Genomic DNA, 17,487 nt, shown 5'->3' on the forward strand with positions numbered 1-17,487 from the left:
TTTTACGTCCATATCTTTGAAGAATTCAGAGATTTAAACCTTTCAATGCAAAAAAGGTCTTTGTTGTAAAAAGGGGGCCGCCACAGTGACTTAAAGACGAGCAGCACATTCAACATATTTACGTAAAATAAATGCTAACTGCCCGTTGTTTTTTTTTTTTTGCTGTTAACCAAGAATCAAGACTGTTTTGCGTCCATATCTATGAAGAATTCAGGGATTTAAGCATTTATTCACAAGAATTTTCAACGGAAAAAGCTCTTTGTTTACATTTGGCAGCGGCTAATTTCCTTACTAACTAGCCTCATAGTTCGCAATATTTACGTAAAATAAATGCTACATGCATTGTTTTTGTTGCTTTTAACCAAGAATCGAGACTGTTTTATGTCGATATCTATGAAGAATTCAGAGATTTAAGCATTTTTTCTAGGGCTGTCAAACGATTAAAATTTTTGAGTTAATCACAGCTTAAAAATTAATTAATCGTAATTAATCGCAATTCAAACCATCTATAAAATATGCCATATTTTTCTGTAAATTATTGTTGGAATGGAAAGATAAGACACAAGACGGATATATACATTCCACATACTGTACATAAGTACTGTATTTGTTTATTATAACAATAAATCAACAAGATGGCATTAACATTAACATTCTGTTAAAGCGATCCATGGATAGAAAGACTTGTAGTTCTTAAAATTATCTTTTAAGAACTACAAGTTAGTATGTTAGTACAAGTTATAGAAATTTTATATTAAAACCCCTCTTAATGTTTTTGTTTTAATAAAATTTCTAAAATTTTCAATCAAAAAATAAACTAGTAGGTCGCCATAGTTGATGTCAATAATTACACAATTCTCATGGTCATAAAATCAGTTGTACCCCAGCGCCAGCAGAGGGCGACAAAACTCCCAAAAACACAAGTAAGTGCAGATGACTGTGCAGTCATTTTAATGTGTTTGAGCAGGGCATGTGCGTTAATTGCGTCAAATATTTTAACGTGATTAATTTAAAAAATTAATTACTGCCCGTTAACGCGATAATTTTGACAGCCCTAATTTTTTCACAAAAATTTTCAACCAAAAAAGCTGTGTTTCCACTCGGTCAGCTTTGACGGACACGGGCCCCCTATGAATCGGCCCCGCGACCCGTGTCCCGTCAATACAATATGAAGTCTATGGAGGCATGTTGGACGACAACAGTGTTGACAGCATGTGGCAGCAGAGGTTGTCCGTCTCCCCCAAGGGAGCAGCGATGGCCAAATGAAAACGAAAACATCAAGAGGGGTTTCAAATAGGGCTGTCAAACAATTAAAATTATTAATCGAGTTCATCACAGCTTAGAAATTAATTAATCGTAATTAATTGCAATTCAAACCCCCTCTAAAATATGCCATATTTTTCTGTTATAAGTAATTTTATATTAAAACCCCTCTTAATGTTTTCGTTTTAATAAAATTTGTAAAAATTTTCAATCAAAAAATAAACTAATAGCTCGCCATTGTTGATGTTGCCGAGCGGTGACGTCATACCGGGCTCCCTGCCGTTCTTCCACAGTGTCTTTAACTATGTAAGGTGAAATACACCACAAGGTGTCAATGGCGAGTTTTAAATTAATTAGAGATCTAGCCAAGGCAAAGTCTCAGTAAGTTTTATGTGTATTTTGCATAGCTATTTTGATTGGGAATGCCAATTCTCTTTGCATTGAGCGCTTCTTTTTTGTGAACATTATTTTTTGAGAGATAGGAATATTATTTTTGTTGTGCTTTCACTAAATGATACTGTAGCGACATAACTGTTCCGCCCAAATGCATGATGGGAAGTTGGGCAACCATGAGTGTCAGTGGTGGCTGCAAATGGTATACAGTATGTTCTGCGTTGTGTTCAATTAGGCGTGTTAAGAAAAAGAATGTCTTCTGCTCTGCCCAAATGCATGACGGGAAGTTGGGCAACCATCACTGCCAGTTGTGGCTGCAAATGGTATACAGTATGTTCTACGTTGTATTCAAGTAGGCGTGTTAAGAAAATGATTGTCTCCTGCTCTGTCCAAATGCATGATGGGAAGGTGGGCAACCATGACTGTTAGTAGTGGGTGCTAAAGCTTAAGCCAATAAAAGGCGCGGTCCAATGAACGCCTGTGTCCACTCGCATTTCTCTGCCTTTTCCCTCTCAATGTGCTAAAACGGCGTCGTTCCGTGCATGCGTTAATTGTGTCAAATATTTTAACGTGATTAATTTAAAAAGTTAATTACCGGCCGTTAACGTGGTAAATTTGACAGCCCTAGTTTCAATATCAGATTATTTTAACTCATAATAACATTTATCTTTTAAGAATTACAAGTCTTTCTATCCGTGAATCCATTTAATACTTTAACACTACATTACTGCTTCGCATATCATCTTACCTTTCCGTTTGACCCTCCCGTCAGTCAACCACGCCCACGTTACGCCCGCAATCCAGGTGAAGTCGAACCTCCAGCACCCCTGATCGATACAGTGTCGGCATCCGCCGTTACCACAAAGAATCATAATTGTTATCGGGAGCCAAAAAATGGTATCCATGCAACACAACTGACTACTTTTGAGTTTACTTCCGATTGCAACATGGTATAATTGAATTTGTCATGTATGTGTAATAATTTGAGGTGATCATACATTAATTATATAGGTTAGCAACAGGAACTGACCAATATCAACAGGAAGTGACCCTGAAATGCTCCAAACCAACAGGAAGTGACTCAACATCAAATCAACAGGACCTGTCTTACAGTGCTGGCAAAAAGTATTGGCATCCCTGCAATTCTGTCAGATAATGCTCAATTTCCCCCAGAAAATGATTGCAATTACAAATGCTTTAGTAGTAATATCTTCATTTATTTTGCTTGCAATGAAAAAACACTTAAGAATTTAAAAAAAAAAAAAAAAAAAAATCAAATCATTATCATTTTACGCAAAACTCAAAAAATGGGCCGGACAAAAGTATTGGCAACCTCAGCCTAATACCGTATTGGCCCGAATATAAGACGATGTTTTTTGCACTGAAATAAGATTGAAAAAGAGGAGGTCGTCTTATAACTGCGGTCTAAAAAAAAAAAAAAAAAAAAAAAAAAAAAAAAAAAAACTGCGGCCTAGACATATACCCATTCACGACGCTTGATGGCGCCAGTCATCAATGAATCGAATGCTGAACGCGACTCGGGCGGCCAAAGCGAACCCCTGACACGAAGAAGAAAGTGGTAAGAAGGAAAAGAGAAGAAAATACCGGTAATAGAAGAGATAACCGAAAATGGAGAAACTTCGCGACAATTTGGAGAAAAGTGGGTCGAAGATTGGCCAGGTTAACCGGTGTTTGGCCATTCCTTACTACGCGGCGAAACGTCCTACACAATGCTCAGGGCGCTTGCATATGCATTCACACGCATGCGCACATCGGTTGGAAGCGGCGAGTACTCACTATTTTTGTTTTTATTTAGTTATTTAGAACCTTTTCACAGCCTCAAAGATACTTTTTGCATGTATTACCCTCTCATACTTTTAACCATTGTGTTTTTTTGTGTTAGCTTTGAAGCAGTTGACCACATTAGTCACGTAGCGTATTTAAATCGTCCTTATTTGACATAACTACATTTAAGTATTTTCTGCAGGCATTTCTTTAGTACGTTATTCCTGTATGCATCTAAACAAAACAAGTTTAGAGCGCACGGTAGTAATTTAGGTGTCAAATTCGACTAATGTAGACGTTTCGCCGATGTAGGACATTTTGGCAGAACACCGGCAGCTGAGGAGAAGTTATGACGCAAACTTCAAGTTGATGGTGATAAATGAGGCGGTGTCTTCAAACAACTGGAAAGCGGCTGTGAAATATGGTGTCACAGAGTGTAATGTACGGAGATGGAGAGCTCAAAAAGATCGCCTAAAAAATGCTCAGTCAGAGAAAAGCTTTCCGTGGTCGTTTCTGTATAAAAATTAATTTGGTGTTCAAAAAGTCTTTTTTCAAACTTAAGTCTTGAAAAAGAGGGGGTCGTCTTATAATCGGGGTCGTCTTATATTCGGGCCAATACGGTACTTGGTAGCACAACCTTGAGACAAAATAACTACGAACAACCACTTCCGGTATCCATCAATGAGATTCTTACAATGCTCTGCTGGAATTTTAGACCATTCTTCTTTGGCCAACTGCTCCAGGTCTCTGAGATTTGAAGGGTGCTTTCTCCAAACTGCCATTTTCAGATCCTGCCACATGTGTTCTATGGGATTCAGGTCTGGACTCATTGCTGGCCACTTTAGAAGTCTCCAGTGCTTTCTCTCTTACCATTTTCTAGTGCTTTTTGAAGTGTGCCATTGTCATTGTCCTGCTGGAATACCCGTGACCTCTGAGGTGGACCCAGCTGTCTCACACTGGGCCCTACATTATGCTGCAGAATTTGTTGGTAGTCTTCAGACTTCATAATGCCATGAACACGGCCAAGCAGTCCAGTGCCAGAGGTAGCAAAGCAACCCTAAAATACCAGGGAACCTACACCATGTTTTACTGTGGTGACTGTGTTCTTTTCTTTGAAGGCCTCGTTTTTACCCCCCTGTAAACTCTACGTTGATGCCTTCTCCCAGAACCTCTACTTTAGTCTCATCTGACCAGAGAACATTCTTCCAAAATATTTTTGGCTCTCCCAGATATGTTTTGGTATCGGGGTCATTTGACGCCTTTATGGTCTTTCTTTATAGCCCCCCCCCCCCCCAAAAAAATCCGGTAGTTCCAGTGTGGTCGGGTCAATCCTATCCTTACAACATACAGGTAGACAATCTAAATGACCTATATAACTGAAGTCATTGTATAATGTACATACAGTGGGGCAAATAAGTATTTAGTCAACCACTAATTGTGCAAGTTCTCCCACTTGAAAATATTTGAGAGGCCTGCAATTGTCAACATGGGTAAACCTCAACCATGAGAGACAGAATGTGGAAAAAACCCCAGAAAATCAAAAATGTTAATCTCAATACTTTGTTATGTATCCTTTGTTGGCAATAACAGAGGCCAAACGTTTTCTGTAACTCTTCACAAGCTTTTCACACACTGTTGCTGGTATTTTGGCCCATTCCTCCATGCAGATCTCCTCTAGAGCAGTGATGTTTTGGAGCTGTCGTTGGGCAACACCGACTTTCAACTCCCTCCACAGATTTTCTATGGGGTTGAGATCTGGAGACTGGCTAGGCCACTCCAGGACCTTGAAATGCTTCTCACGAAGCCACTCCTTTGTTGCCCTGGCTGTGTGTTTGGGATCATTGTCATGCTGAAAGACCCAGCCATGTCTCATCTTCAATGCCCTTGCTGATGGAAGGAGATCTTCACTCAAAATCTCTCAATACATGGCCCCATTCATTCTTTCCTTTACACAGATCAGTTGTCCTGGTCCCTTTGCAGAAAAACAGCCCCCAAAGCATGATGTTTCCATTCCCATGCTTCACAGTGGGTATGGTGTTCTTCACATGCAATTCAGTATTCTTTCTCCTCCAAACACGAGAACATGTGTTTCTACAAAAATGTTCTATTTAGGTTTCATCTGACCATAACACATTCTCCCAGTCCTCTTCTGGATCATCCAAATGCTCTCTAGCGAACCGCAGACGGGCCTGGACGTGTACTTTCTTCAGCAGGGTGACACGTCTGGCAGTGCAGGATTTGAGTCTCTGGCGGCGCATTGTGTTACTGATAGTAGTTGTGGTCCCAGCTCTCTGTAGGTCATTCACCAGGTTCTGGGATTTTTGCTCACCGTTCTTGTTTTCATTTTGATGCCACGGGGTGAGATCTTGCATGGAGCCCCAGATTGAGGGATATTATCAGTGGTCTTGTATGTCTTCCATTTTCTAATAATTGCTCCCACAGTTGATTTCTTTACACCAAGCGTATTACCTATTGCAGATTGAGTCTTCCCATTCTGGTGCAGGTCTACAATTTTGTCTCTGGTGTCCTTCGACAGCTCTTTGGTCTTTCCCATAGTGGAGTTTGGAGTGTGACTGACAGAGATTGTGGACAGGTGCCTTTTATACCAATAATGAGTTAAAACAGGTGCCGTTAATACAGGTAACAAGTGGAGCCTCTTTAGATCTTGTTAGACCTCGTTAGAAGAAGTTAGACCTCTTTGACAGCCAGAAATCTTGTTTGTAGGTGACCAAAAACTTATTTCCCACTGTAATTTGGAAATAAATTATTTAAAAAATCAAACAATGTGATTTTCTGTTTTTTCCCCCACATTCTGTCTTTCATGGTTGAGGTTTACCCATGCTGACAATTATAGGCTTCTATAATCTTTTCAAGTAGGAGAGCTTGCACAATTGGTGGTTGACTAAATACTTATTTGCCCCACTGTAAGGTTGCTTAAAAGTTGGTGGGAACAATTTTAGCATCCTGAAAAGTTGGTAGTGTTATGTCCAGGGGTGCACATATTTTTTTTGCCCAGGTTCTTAGAGGAGGACCTGGAGATGTGACTTGGTCCTCATTGAGCTTGAGAGCCGACCCGCCTGATGTGATAAAATTATGACAAGCTTTACTTAGAGCCAATTACCTTTAATTAATTATAGCAACAATTAATGCTTGATTAACATCAACTGGCACACCAAAATTGCCATTACTTTGAAGTGAAATGTAAAGAAATAAACATAAAAGCACTAATTCAAAATAAAGGGCATTATGCGGCTCCAACATTAACTCCAAGCCTTTGTAAAAGTGGGATGTCCTCCTCATCAGAGCTCATTGAACGTGCATGTTTAGTTTTGTGAAATGCGAGCAAAAACACGTTTGTCAGTGCAAGACGCTGTTCTTCATTTATTCCGCCGAGTGGGGTGCTGTCTGACATCGACAGTTTGCTTAATTGCCACATGCTCTGTTTTTTTCGTGCTTTTCAAAGTTTGGATGGCTGAAATTCTTTGACCCGACATAAAATGCGCTGCTCTTATCAGCGACATTGGGATTCTCACGGCAAATTTTGTACCACATTTCCGTGCGAGCATCATTTGCTTCGAGCCATGGTACCTCCTGCAGCCACTTTTCAGCAAAAGTCCTTTTTTTCTGTAGCTCCGGTGACGTCTCTTTCGTCTGTCTGTCTTTTGACGGGGGTGGGGGAACACGGAAATAATTACTCAGTGGGGCCTGCCTTTTTGACATTTTGAGAAGTGATTTTCTCGTGTCCGCCGCAAATACAGTCGTCAGCCATCGGCAGTGTTGGGAGTAACACCGTTATAAATAACGCAGTTACGTAACGGTGTTATTTTTTCAGTAACGGGGTAATCTAATTACTTTTTCCGCCGTTACCGTTATTGACGGTCAAAAGCGGTGCGTTACTTACTCTGAATAAATTGAAGAAACTACCAGCCGTGTCGAGTCGACTCTCTGCTCAGTTGATTTGTCATCCAAAACTTGGGGTGCGTTCAGGTTCGAGAACAGCGCACGTACTTCTGACTCCAAGCTGTTTGTCCCTGCTCATTCAATTAGACAATGCTTTCCAAAGTTTGGTAACGTTTCTGTGTTTGCTACACCTGATGCTAGCCTCGTTCCCATCTCCCACTGTCAGCCAACAATAATTCTGCTTCCATCTTGAGGACGGCAGACGCTTTGAAGGTGACGTGAATTGTCGGGAAACCACCTGAATGGAGCCCCTCGAGAGATGCGATGGAAGTGACTGTGATTGGCTGAGGGTTAGAGTCATGTGTCGTGGTAAGCCAATCAGAGCCGGTGATTTCACAAGCAAACCGGAACAGCGCGTGCGGCAAATACACACACGCAAAACAGATGCACAGGGTCGGGATGGCAGAGCATTCAGAAGAAAAATTGTCCTTTAAGAGGTGGAGATATAGACACTATTTCAAGTTTGTCGAAATTAAAGGAAAGAACCTGCATGTAATGTGTAATCTATGTCCCGGGCAGAGGTTGCGCTAGACTTTTTCGTTGTCTGTCATTTTGACTGACAGTGTCATAAAAATCCGGTCATTATCTATTTTTACCCGTCACATTTTAAAAATGATAATAATGACATATTCAATAGTATTTAGTTTTCATTCATTTTTAATTAATATTCTGTCCGAACAAGCTTAACAAGAGGCAAACAGACAGTGGAGTGCGCCAATCAGGGACGGGCAGCTGTGCCGTTAGCAAAGCGACGAGGGCAGGACGAGAGACTTGTGCGCGGAAGTAAACATACGAGGAGAACGGAGTTTATTCAACATGGCTAGCGCGAGACAGACTGTTGTCAATGACTCGTGTCGATGTGTTTTAGCTCATTTAAAACTGAATTTACCGCGGCTTGGAACATATTCTCGGCTCTCCCGTTCGCCATCCGTGTTGTTGTAGAGACAACTTTCGGCGCGCAAGAGTGACGTTGCTCTTGAAGAACACGTCACGCAAATAAACAAATCTGATTTGTTGATTGATTTTGTACCTACTCGAGAGGCTATGTCCCAGACTTTTCTCTCAGTGTTGTAAAATACAGGGAGAACAGTCTAGCCGTGCCAGGCAAACACTCAGTTGCCTTGACATTTTTCCGAATAAGGCCAACGACGTCATGCATCAAGAGAGACAATAGCTAATTAATATGCTCACTCGCCACCCTGTGGTCTGGGGTGTGAATTGCAACCTGTCAAAATGACGGATGGACTTCAGTTTTTTCCGTCACCGTTTTAAAAAAACGGTCAACGACGGAAAATATTCGGTTAACGCGACCCCTGGTCCCGGGGCAAAGCTTCTGTTGACATCTGTGGTAAGCAATTCAAATCTGATGAAGCGCCTAACAAGTTAACTACCTGTCTGTTCTTCTCTATTCCACTGACTCGAATACTGCTCAGAAAATTTCAAATTCTTTGACATAGAACAAGTTCTTTTTAAAGTAACGGAAATAGTTACTTTCCCTGGTAACTAGTTACTTTTACAATAGAGTAATTCAGTTACTAACTCAGTTACTTTTTGGAAGAAGTAGTGAGTAATGTAACTAATTACTTTTTTAAAGTAATGTGCCCAACACTGGCCATCGGTACGCAAAAGCATATGGAAGCCGTTGAGGGCTAGTGCGTTTGTCTACGTCCAGTACGCATGCGCGCATGCGAACCACTTATGTGCACCCCTGGTTATGTCCCTACCGTCCCTATGTAAACCTATGCCCCTGATTCATCCACATTGATGAATTGTCAAAGCCCCAATAGTGGATATAGCTATTAGTCATTCAGAGGTTAAAGTGGCCGCAAACTACGGGGGCAGTAAAACGAATTGGTATACTGGACAGTTATTCATGTAGCCCAGCAATAACAATGGCCCAACTATGACCACCGTAAGGGGAAACCGGAGCCACATCTAAATATGAGAAGTGAAGAAGGCTTTTGGGATAAAGACAAACCGTCAGCCCTGTCACCACCATTCGACTTTTGCGGATTATCATGATAGTCATTCGCATGTCGTTGTTGGTGAGATGTCGTAAACAAATGGACTACTTTACCAAAGGCACGAAGTGAGTAATTATCAAAGCGTCAGGGTGTTCGTCAGTGACGAAAGTGACAAGTCCGGAGGTGGCGTGGGCGGATTGGACGGCGGCCGCATTTCTCCGTCGGCCTTCCGGGTCGGCGACGGGCTTCGCTCGTGTACCCTCCTCACGCTCTTTCTCTTTGGCTTGCATGGACGCTGCTTTTTCTCGTCAGCACGCTCACTCAGAGTGTCCGACGACTCGTCAATGTAAGCCAGGTTCTCGCCGAAAAAATCCAGGAGGCCCGTGGAGTAGGGCGGCAAGGCTGGTGGTGAGGAGCGGGGATCAGGGTCAGGTAAGGGTTTAATCTCAACATGCTCGGGGTTCCTTTCGTCTCCTCCAGCTTTGATGGCATGCTGAGCGCGGAGCTTCTGGAAAAGCGAGAAAGACGACGACTCTGACGAGACTTCGGATCCGGAGTCAAAGTCGGATCCTGATAGGGAGCATTCCTGTTCGCCAGGTACTGTGGAGTTCGGTTCGGCGGCCGACGGAGCGGCGGGAAGGGAGAAAGAGCGCGTGAGCAGGTGAGGTAAGGAACGACGCGCGACCATTGCCGCAGACGGCTTTGCCCTCGGCATCGTCCCGCCTCCGTCGAGCCTCCCCATCAATTCCATCGTGGTGATCCTCCCCGAAGCGGAGCCGAGCCCTTCCAGGCAGGTACTTGAGCCGGGCAGTCCGACCCAGCGTCCGGGGATGTGCCCGTTCTCGGACCCGCCTCGGGCCCAGTACCCTAACGTGACCTGGGCTCCGCGGCGAATGCGTCGGCGTTCGCTTCGCTTCCAGCGGCGGCGCTGCAGGAGGAAGGGGTCGTTGAACTCCAAGGGGTTGGGGATACGGAAGTCTTTGGACATGTGCTGCGTCCAGTCGGTGGCGTGAGCGCGCAACTCCTCCATCTGACGTGACCAAAAAAAAATCATCAGTAGGCAAAAAGCTTTTTGTAACCATTGCAGGCTTTTCATTCATTTACAACAGTATAGCAATTCTTCAGAGCACGTGCAAAAATATCCTGAAAGCTCAACTGTCCAAAGTTATTAAAGGCGTTTTGTGTAAACTGAGGGTCGTGTGAGCGCAAACGGCGATTTGCGCGGCTGGTGCTTGTGCTATGTTGTGATCACTCATTTAACTGGGCCTCTCTACTGAACGGCGCTAGATGTCCATTTCATTTAAAGTAAGAGTGAGTGAAAGTCCAGTTCTCTAAGTTTAAACGAATTGGTCTATCGCGGTCAGTGGCATGCGATGATTTAAATACGATGAAAAAAAAAACTGCTTTAGAGCGTTCCACGGGGCCATAGTGAGAGTGTAATTTGTTATTTTTCATTTTAATGTTATTAATTTAGATTTTATTAACATTGTAGTAGTCCCCCGGTTTACGAACGAGTTCTGTTCCTGTGCTGGCGATGTAACCCGGATTTTCGCGTAAATTGGAATGAACCCTTTAAATACCTCAAAAGACCCTCTTAAAAAAACTATCCGAAAAACATGTATTTTACGTCATTGTACTGTCCTCGCCAAGACATTGGAGCTACAGTGGGGCAAATAAGTATTTAGTCAACCACTAATTGTGCAAGTTCTCCCACTTGAAAATATTAGAGAGGCCTGGATTGTCAACATGGGTAAACCTCAACCATGAGAGACAGAATTGTGGGAAAAAAAAACAGAAAACCACATTGTTTGATTTTTAAAGATTTTTTTTTTTGCAAATCATGGTGGAAAATAAGTATTTGTTCAATAACGGAGGCCAAGCGTTTTATGTAACTCTTCACAAGCTTTTCACACACTGTTGCTGGTATTTTGGCCCAGTCCTCCATGCAGATCTCCTCTAGAGCAGTGATGTTTTGGGGCTGTCGTTGGGCAACACGGACTTTCAACTCCTTCCACAGATTTTCTATGGGGTTGAGATCTGGAGACTGGCTAGGCCACTCCAGGACCTTTAAATGCTTTTTACGAAGCCACTCCTTTGTTGCCCTGGCTGTGTGTTTGGGATCATTGTCATGCTGAAAGACCCAGCCACGTCTCATCTTCAATGCCCTTGTTGATGGAAGGAGATTTTCACTCAAAATCTCTCAATACATGGCCCCATTCATTCTTTCCTTTACACAGATCAGTCATCCTGGTCCTTTTGCAGAAAAGCAGCCCCAAAGCATGATGTTTCCACTCCCATGCTTCACAGTGGGTATGGTGCAATTCAGTATTCTTTTTCCTCCAAACACGAGAACTTGTGTTTCAACCAAAGTTCTATTTTGGTTTCATCTGACCATAACACATTCTCCCAGTCCTCTTCTGGATCATCCAAATGCTCTCTAGCGAACTGCAGACGGGCCTGGACGTGTACTTTCTTCAGCAGGGGGACACGTCTGGCAGTGCAGGATTTCAGTCCCTGGCGGCACATTGTTTTACTGATAGTAGCCTTTGATACTGTGGTCCCAGCTCTCTGTAGGTCATTCACTAGGTTCCCCCGTGTGGTTCTGGGATTTTTGCTCACTGTTCTTGTTATCACTTTGACGCCACGGGGTGAGATCTTGCATGGAGCCCCAGATCGAGGGAGATTATCAGTGGTCCTGTATGTCTTCCATTTTCTAATAATTGCTCTCACAGTTGATTTCTTTACACCAAGCGTTTTACCTATTGCAGATTCAGTCTTCCCAGCCTGGTGCAGGTCTACAAATTTGTTCTGGTGTCCTTCAACAGCTCTTTGGTCTTGGCCATAGTGGAGTTTGCAGTATGACTGACTGAGAGGTTGTGGACAGAAGTCTTTTATACCGATAATGAGTTAAAACAGGTGCCATTAATACAGGTAACGAGTGGAGCCTCGTTAGACCTAGTTAGAAGAAGTTAGACCTCTTTGACAGCCAGAAGTCTTTTTTTGTAGGTGACCTAATACTTATTTTCCACTCTAATTTGGAAATAAATTCTAAATAAAATCAAACAATGTGATTTTCTGTTTTTTTTTTCCACATTCTGTCTCTCATGGTTGAGGTTTACCCATGTTGACAATTACAGGCCTCTCTAATATTTTCAAGTAGGAGAACTTGCACAATTGGTGGTTGACTAAATACTTATTTGCCCCACTGTAAGTCCTAGGTGGACAGTTCGCTAAGCTCCGAAATGACGATGTCAAATGTTTGATGTTGTTTGTTGACTTTATTCAGCTGCTCATGACATCAATACTTGCAGAATGAAACAAAAATAAAATGAAATTAAATCAGTCTCATCTTCAATAACAGCAATTCAAATTTGCGTTTACAAGTAGCTGCAGGTACAGCAATAACAAACTACTAGCACGTGTCAGTTAGCATTTGCAGATCATCTAAAACAGGGGTCCCCAAACTACGGCCCGCCTCCACATTTGGTCCGTTCCCCTGAACAATACCAGAGAGCATTTTGATTTTTTTTTTTCAGTAGTGTTATTTATTTCCTGGCTTTTTTCTGTGAAGAATCCAGAGAGGGTTATTTGGTTATTATCTATTTATTTAATACTGTTAATTAATACTGTTGTTCTTATTATATTATATTATATTATATTATATTATATTATTATTTTTTATTTTATTTACTTTTGTTCCGTGAAGAATCCAGAAAGGGTTATTTGATTGTGGCTTTCTGAAAAACAATACATTTTTACATTTAGGCACGCCTGCAATCACCACACTTTTTCTGTTACAAACTGACCCCGGCCCCTCATCAGAGAAGGGAAAAGTTATGTGGTCCTCACAGGAAAAAGTTTGGGGACCCCTGATCTAAAACATTCACATAAACTCAAAGTATTTGACCACAATTGAAAATGCACAATAAACAGTACAAATGGGGTTATATACTAGGGTGGCCATAAAAGACGACACTCGGCCCGGCCTCGAGATACTTGAATTTTACTCGAAGTTCACTCAAAGATGCCTATATCACTTTAATATATTTAAAGTGTGTTTCTTCCGTCTGGATAGAAAAATTCATTTTATTTAAAAAAAACAAAACAAAACAAAAAAAACTTAGGCCTACTGCCCTAAAGTATATATTATCTACTATGTGGAAATATATTTTTTTGCTCAACTGGTTACTCAACAGGCTTGATTCTTCCCTAAAAATAAATAAATAAATAATCAAACACTTAAAAAAAAAAAAGAAACTGAAAAATAATGATTAAAAAAATATATATATAATGCATATAATGCTGCCCCCACGACCCGACACCGGATATAGTGGTAGATCATGGAGGGATGGAGGGATTAATAATTAACATAACAAATATTGTAATAATTGCTCATTTATGGTAGTTTTTTTTTTATGACCAATAATAGTCACTTGCACGATAGAGTGTGATAAGTCTTAAGTGTAGGAAAAAAAGTGTTAAAGGTAGTGTTTTTATTGCTTTTAACCTTACATCTGCCTAAATGTCTTTAATTTGATTATACGGTGACCTTCAGTGCCAGAAAGGCAACTTCAAATAAAATGTATTATTGTAATTGTAATAGCGGAGAAAATTATTAATAAAAGCCAGTTTTTCCAGGAAGTGGCTGCCTGACACAGGGGCAGATAAGGTATTTTATCAATGCTGGTACTTTTTTATATATGATGTCACTAGTAACCAGTATTACACACATGCTTGAGCCTATCAGTGTGTATGTGCACAGGTATAACTGACATCCCATAATAATGTTAATATGGCTACTGAAAGAGCAAATGTCTTTAACATGAATGAAGTTTATAATATGTGCATACCTGTCAAGTTGTACGGTTTTGGACTAATTTGTACAAGTGAGCACTGATTTTTAAATGTGTACGCCGTACGTTCAAAATCTGTACGTTGTTCGTGCATTGAGTTTTTTTTTCTCCGTTCGGAGACAATGTGCGTTACTATGCGTTACTACGCTGGTTGAATGACGCGAGAAAAGTCAGAGACACGGAGAGAGAAGAGCTTGAGTGGGAAGGAGGAAAAAGTGTTGTGATGCTGTTGCAAACGCGATGCTAGGCTAGGTGGCTCCAATATTTCCTGACTGTAGCCAACAGCCTACAATCATTCTACGCCCACTTGATGCTACACTAGATTATCACATGCATATGGAACTAGATGCGAAATGACAGACTCAGCGGCGTTAGTAAATAGCAGTCATCTTAAAGCAGTAGACTACTCAGAAAGGCTCTGTTGTAGTGAACCTTTCTAGCGAACCTAAATAACTTTTTATCTTAAATACTCCTAAATCGGCAAAATCTCGACTTGAATCTATCTTTAAATGATGAAACAGTTTTAAAACTTTCACATGTCGAAAATAGACAGAAGGGAACAAATGCAAAAACGGGAGCAATTTTAAAAACTTTAACAGCTGAGTCACAACATTAAATGACTTCCAAACATAGCAAAGATTTCTATGTTTTTTGTTGTTGTAAAAACCGGGAAAAACACAACAAAACATGAAATGTAACTCCAGTTACTTTGCCAAGTAACTAATTACTCTTACATTCAGGTAACTGAGTTACTAACTCAATTACTTTTTGAGAGAAGTAATTTGGAACGGCCATTACTTTTTAAAAGTAAGATTAACAACACTGGTCATAAAGATGCAGTCTGCAGAATGAGAAGTGACGAAAGCGGAGATTTTATTCTGCCAATTTGGTGCCGAACACAATTTGCCTGCAACTATTGCTGATCACTTCTCAGAATTAGCTTAAGCAATGTTTCCTGACTCAAACATTGCGCCGGTAAGTTAATTTTATCAATTGACCTTTTTAATTTATAATTTGACAGACTAACGAACTACCTTCAAGTCAAACTGAATTGCGAGCTGAAGTGCAGCCATCAAAAGACATGATGCCAAAAGTGCTACATACAATTATTACAAAAGTCACTGTTAAATGTTAGTAATCATGATGTAGCTGAAGATATTGATTGTTATTTGATTGCACGAGGTTATATGTGAAAATATTACCAATAATTTCATATTATTTTAAAATTTGAGTTTTATTTTTGTTTCATATTGCACGCTATATAAAACGTTGTAAGATTAGGCACCAATTTGTTAGGGCATACGTCACTATTTGTAAGTTTTCCAACGGCCTCAGGTTGACAGGTATGTATGTGTTGTCATTTCTTTACATCCATTAAATTTTTTTTTTTTTTAAATGACATCTTTTTACATTTTACAATAAATACCTGGTTGAAACCCTAACAAGGATATAGATGCTCTATATATAGAAAATGGATGGTAGTCTTTCCTGAGTAGAAACATAATGATAGAGTGAATGAATGAAAAGACCGTGCAGTTCGTATGTGTATGAGCGTCTCGCCTCAGCGCGGGTCCGCTTGGAAAGCACACGCAGCCAGTTGCCAATCATGGTGAGGATGGAAGCAAAGTAGGCCAGACCGAACACGATCCACAACCACACCAGAGGTTTGAAGAACAGACCGCCGGCATGACTGCCATCTGGACACACAGATACAATTCTTGAAACTAGTGTCGCACCCATACCATATTTTGGTTCTATATACCACATTTTTTCAGAAAAAAAACCCCTTCCAATACTAAATACTGCATACTTCAATGTAAAGTCATTGCTATCAAGGCTCGGTCAGACACTTAAACTCAATAGTTGCCATTGACTGTGTTAGACGTCCAATCCACTTGAAGTGGGAGGGATGCCAGTGAATGACTGAACCCTTCAACTTCGAATGGATTAGATGTCAACTAGTTATAAACGATGGTGCATTTTTGTTTGTTTGTTTTTTTTTTTTAAAACCTGTCCTGTTCAGCTGTTTGACACAGAGAATGGAAGTCTAAGTGCCCGGTTGGTCCGAACAGTTTTAATGTTTCACATTGAGAGTATGACATACCCCCATTGTAATCATTCAACATACCTCGTTTATTATGACAAAGCAGCGAACAGGAAGGGGTTATGGGGGAACAGAAGAAACACAGGAGGAGAAAGAAAAGAAACACAAACAACAAGAAATACATTGAACGTCTACACTAATTACTAATATGTTGGTGGTTGTATGTTTCCGGTTGACGCCATGTGGGAGCCCTGTTAACCAGGGAAAGAGGGGGAGAGGGGTGGGGGAGTCTATAAGCTAAGTGATTGAAAGGGGTAGAGTGTACACAAATCAGCTATGTGATCTAGAAACCAGTAATCGTGTGAATCCCTTGTGAGTGTAAGCCCGCTGGCGACCGACCCTATGCCGCCCCATCGCCACTCCCGGCACCGGGACCCCCACCCGAGCGCGCCCTATCACATCCAGCTGCACGCGAGCCCCACGAAGCGTGCGATAGCCACGCAGACGAGCGAAGACACCACGCTGGCGCCAACCCAGGGCCATGGCCCCCACCCAGCCAGCCAGGGGAGGGAGCGTGGTCGGAGGGGGGGGGGGGGTCAGCGCAGCCCAGCAAAGGAGCCATCACCCCCCCCGGGATCCAGGGTGTTCCACCGGGCCACCCGCGCACCCATCAACTGGCCTTCAGGGATGGCAAGAGGGGATGCACCACCAAGCCCACGCCCACCCCCGCCCGCCCACCAGGCCCACGAGCCACAGCCGCAGCCCCCCAACCGCATGGTACGCCACGGGACCCCCAGCCCAGGGCAGTGCAGGGACCATTTTTTTGGGCAAAACACCAAATTCAGAAAATGACTAATAACTCCCTCATACAATGTTCAATCTTTTTCATTTCTGGCATGTTTGTGAGGTATCCCAGCTTGAACACGACTGCATTTAGATATTACCCAGTAGGCCTGGCGCCTCCTAGGCTTAATACTTGAAAGGGCTCAATGGACAAAGGCTGTCTGAACGGGCATGCCAAAAAATCTGAATTGTGTATTGAGACCTGCAGTATGAACCTAGCCTTATTTTAACCTTTGAATCAAAAGGCATTTTAAATACCCAGGCCTAAATAAAGGGACCTTCACATTGAAGGAATTGAAGAAATGTTTTGGACGAATATCCTCAGAACTAGAACAGTGTAGCTGCTTTCATTGAACCTTTACGGCTTGGCATGACTGAGAAT

The 17,487-nt window shown here is 41.8% G+C and overlaps 1 protein-coding gene across 2 annotated transcripts in view; it reads right to left on the reverse strand.

Annotated features, from left to right (window-relative positions):
* Positions 1-6,343: 6,343 nt before the first annotated feature.
* Positions 6,344-17,487, reverse strand: part of kcnk4a (potassium channel, subfamily K, member 4a) — a 69,776-nt gene continuing 58,632 nt past the window's right edge. For both annotated transcript variants that reach the window (XM_057851183.1, XM_057851184.1), the window contains exons 7-8: positions 15,784-15,915; positions 6,344-10,400 (exon numbers count right to left, since the gene is read on the reverse strand). In XM_057851183.1, coding sequence (XP_057707166.1) covers positions 9,502-10,400; positions 15,784-15,915 — 1,031 coding nt within the window. In that variant the 3' untranslated portion in view covers positions 6,344-9,501. The remainder of the gene's footprint in view (positions 10,401-15,783; positions 15,916-17,487) is intronic.

Source organism: Corythoichthys intestinalis, chromosome 11 (assembly GCF_030265065.1).
Source record: "Corythoichthys intestinalis isolate RoL2023-P3 chromosome 11, ASM3026506v1, whole genome shotgun sequence".
NCBI lineage: Eukaryota > Metazoa > Chordata > Actinopteri > Syngnathiformes > Syngnathidae > Corythoichthys > Corythoichthys intestinalis.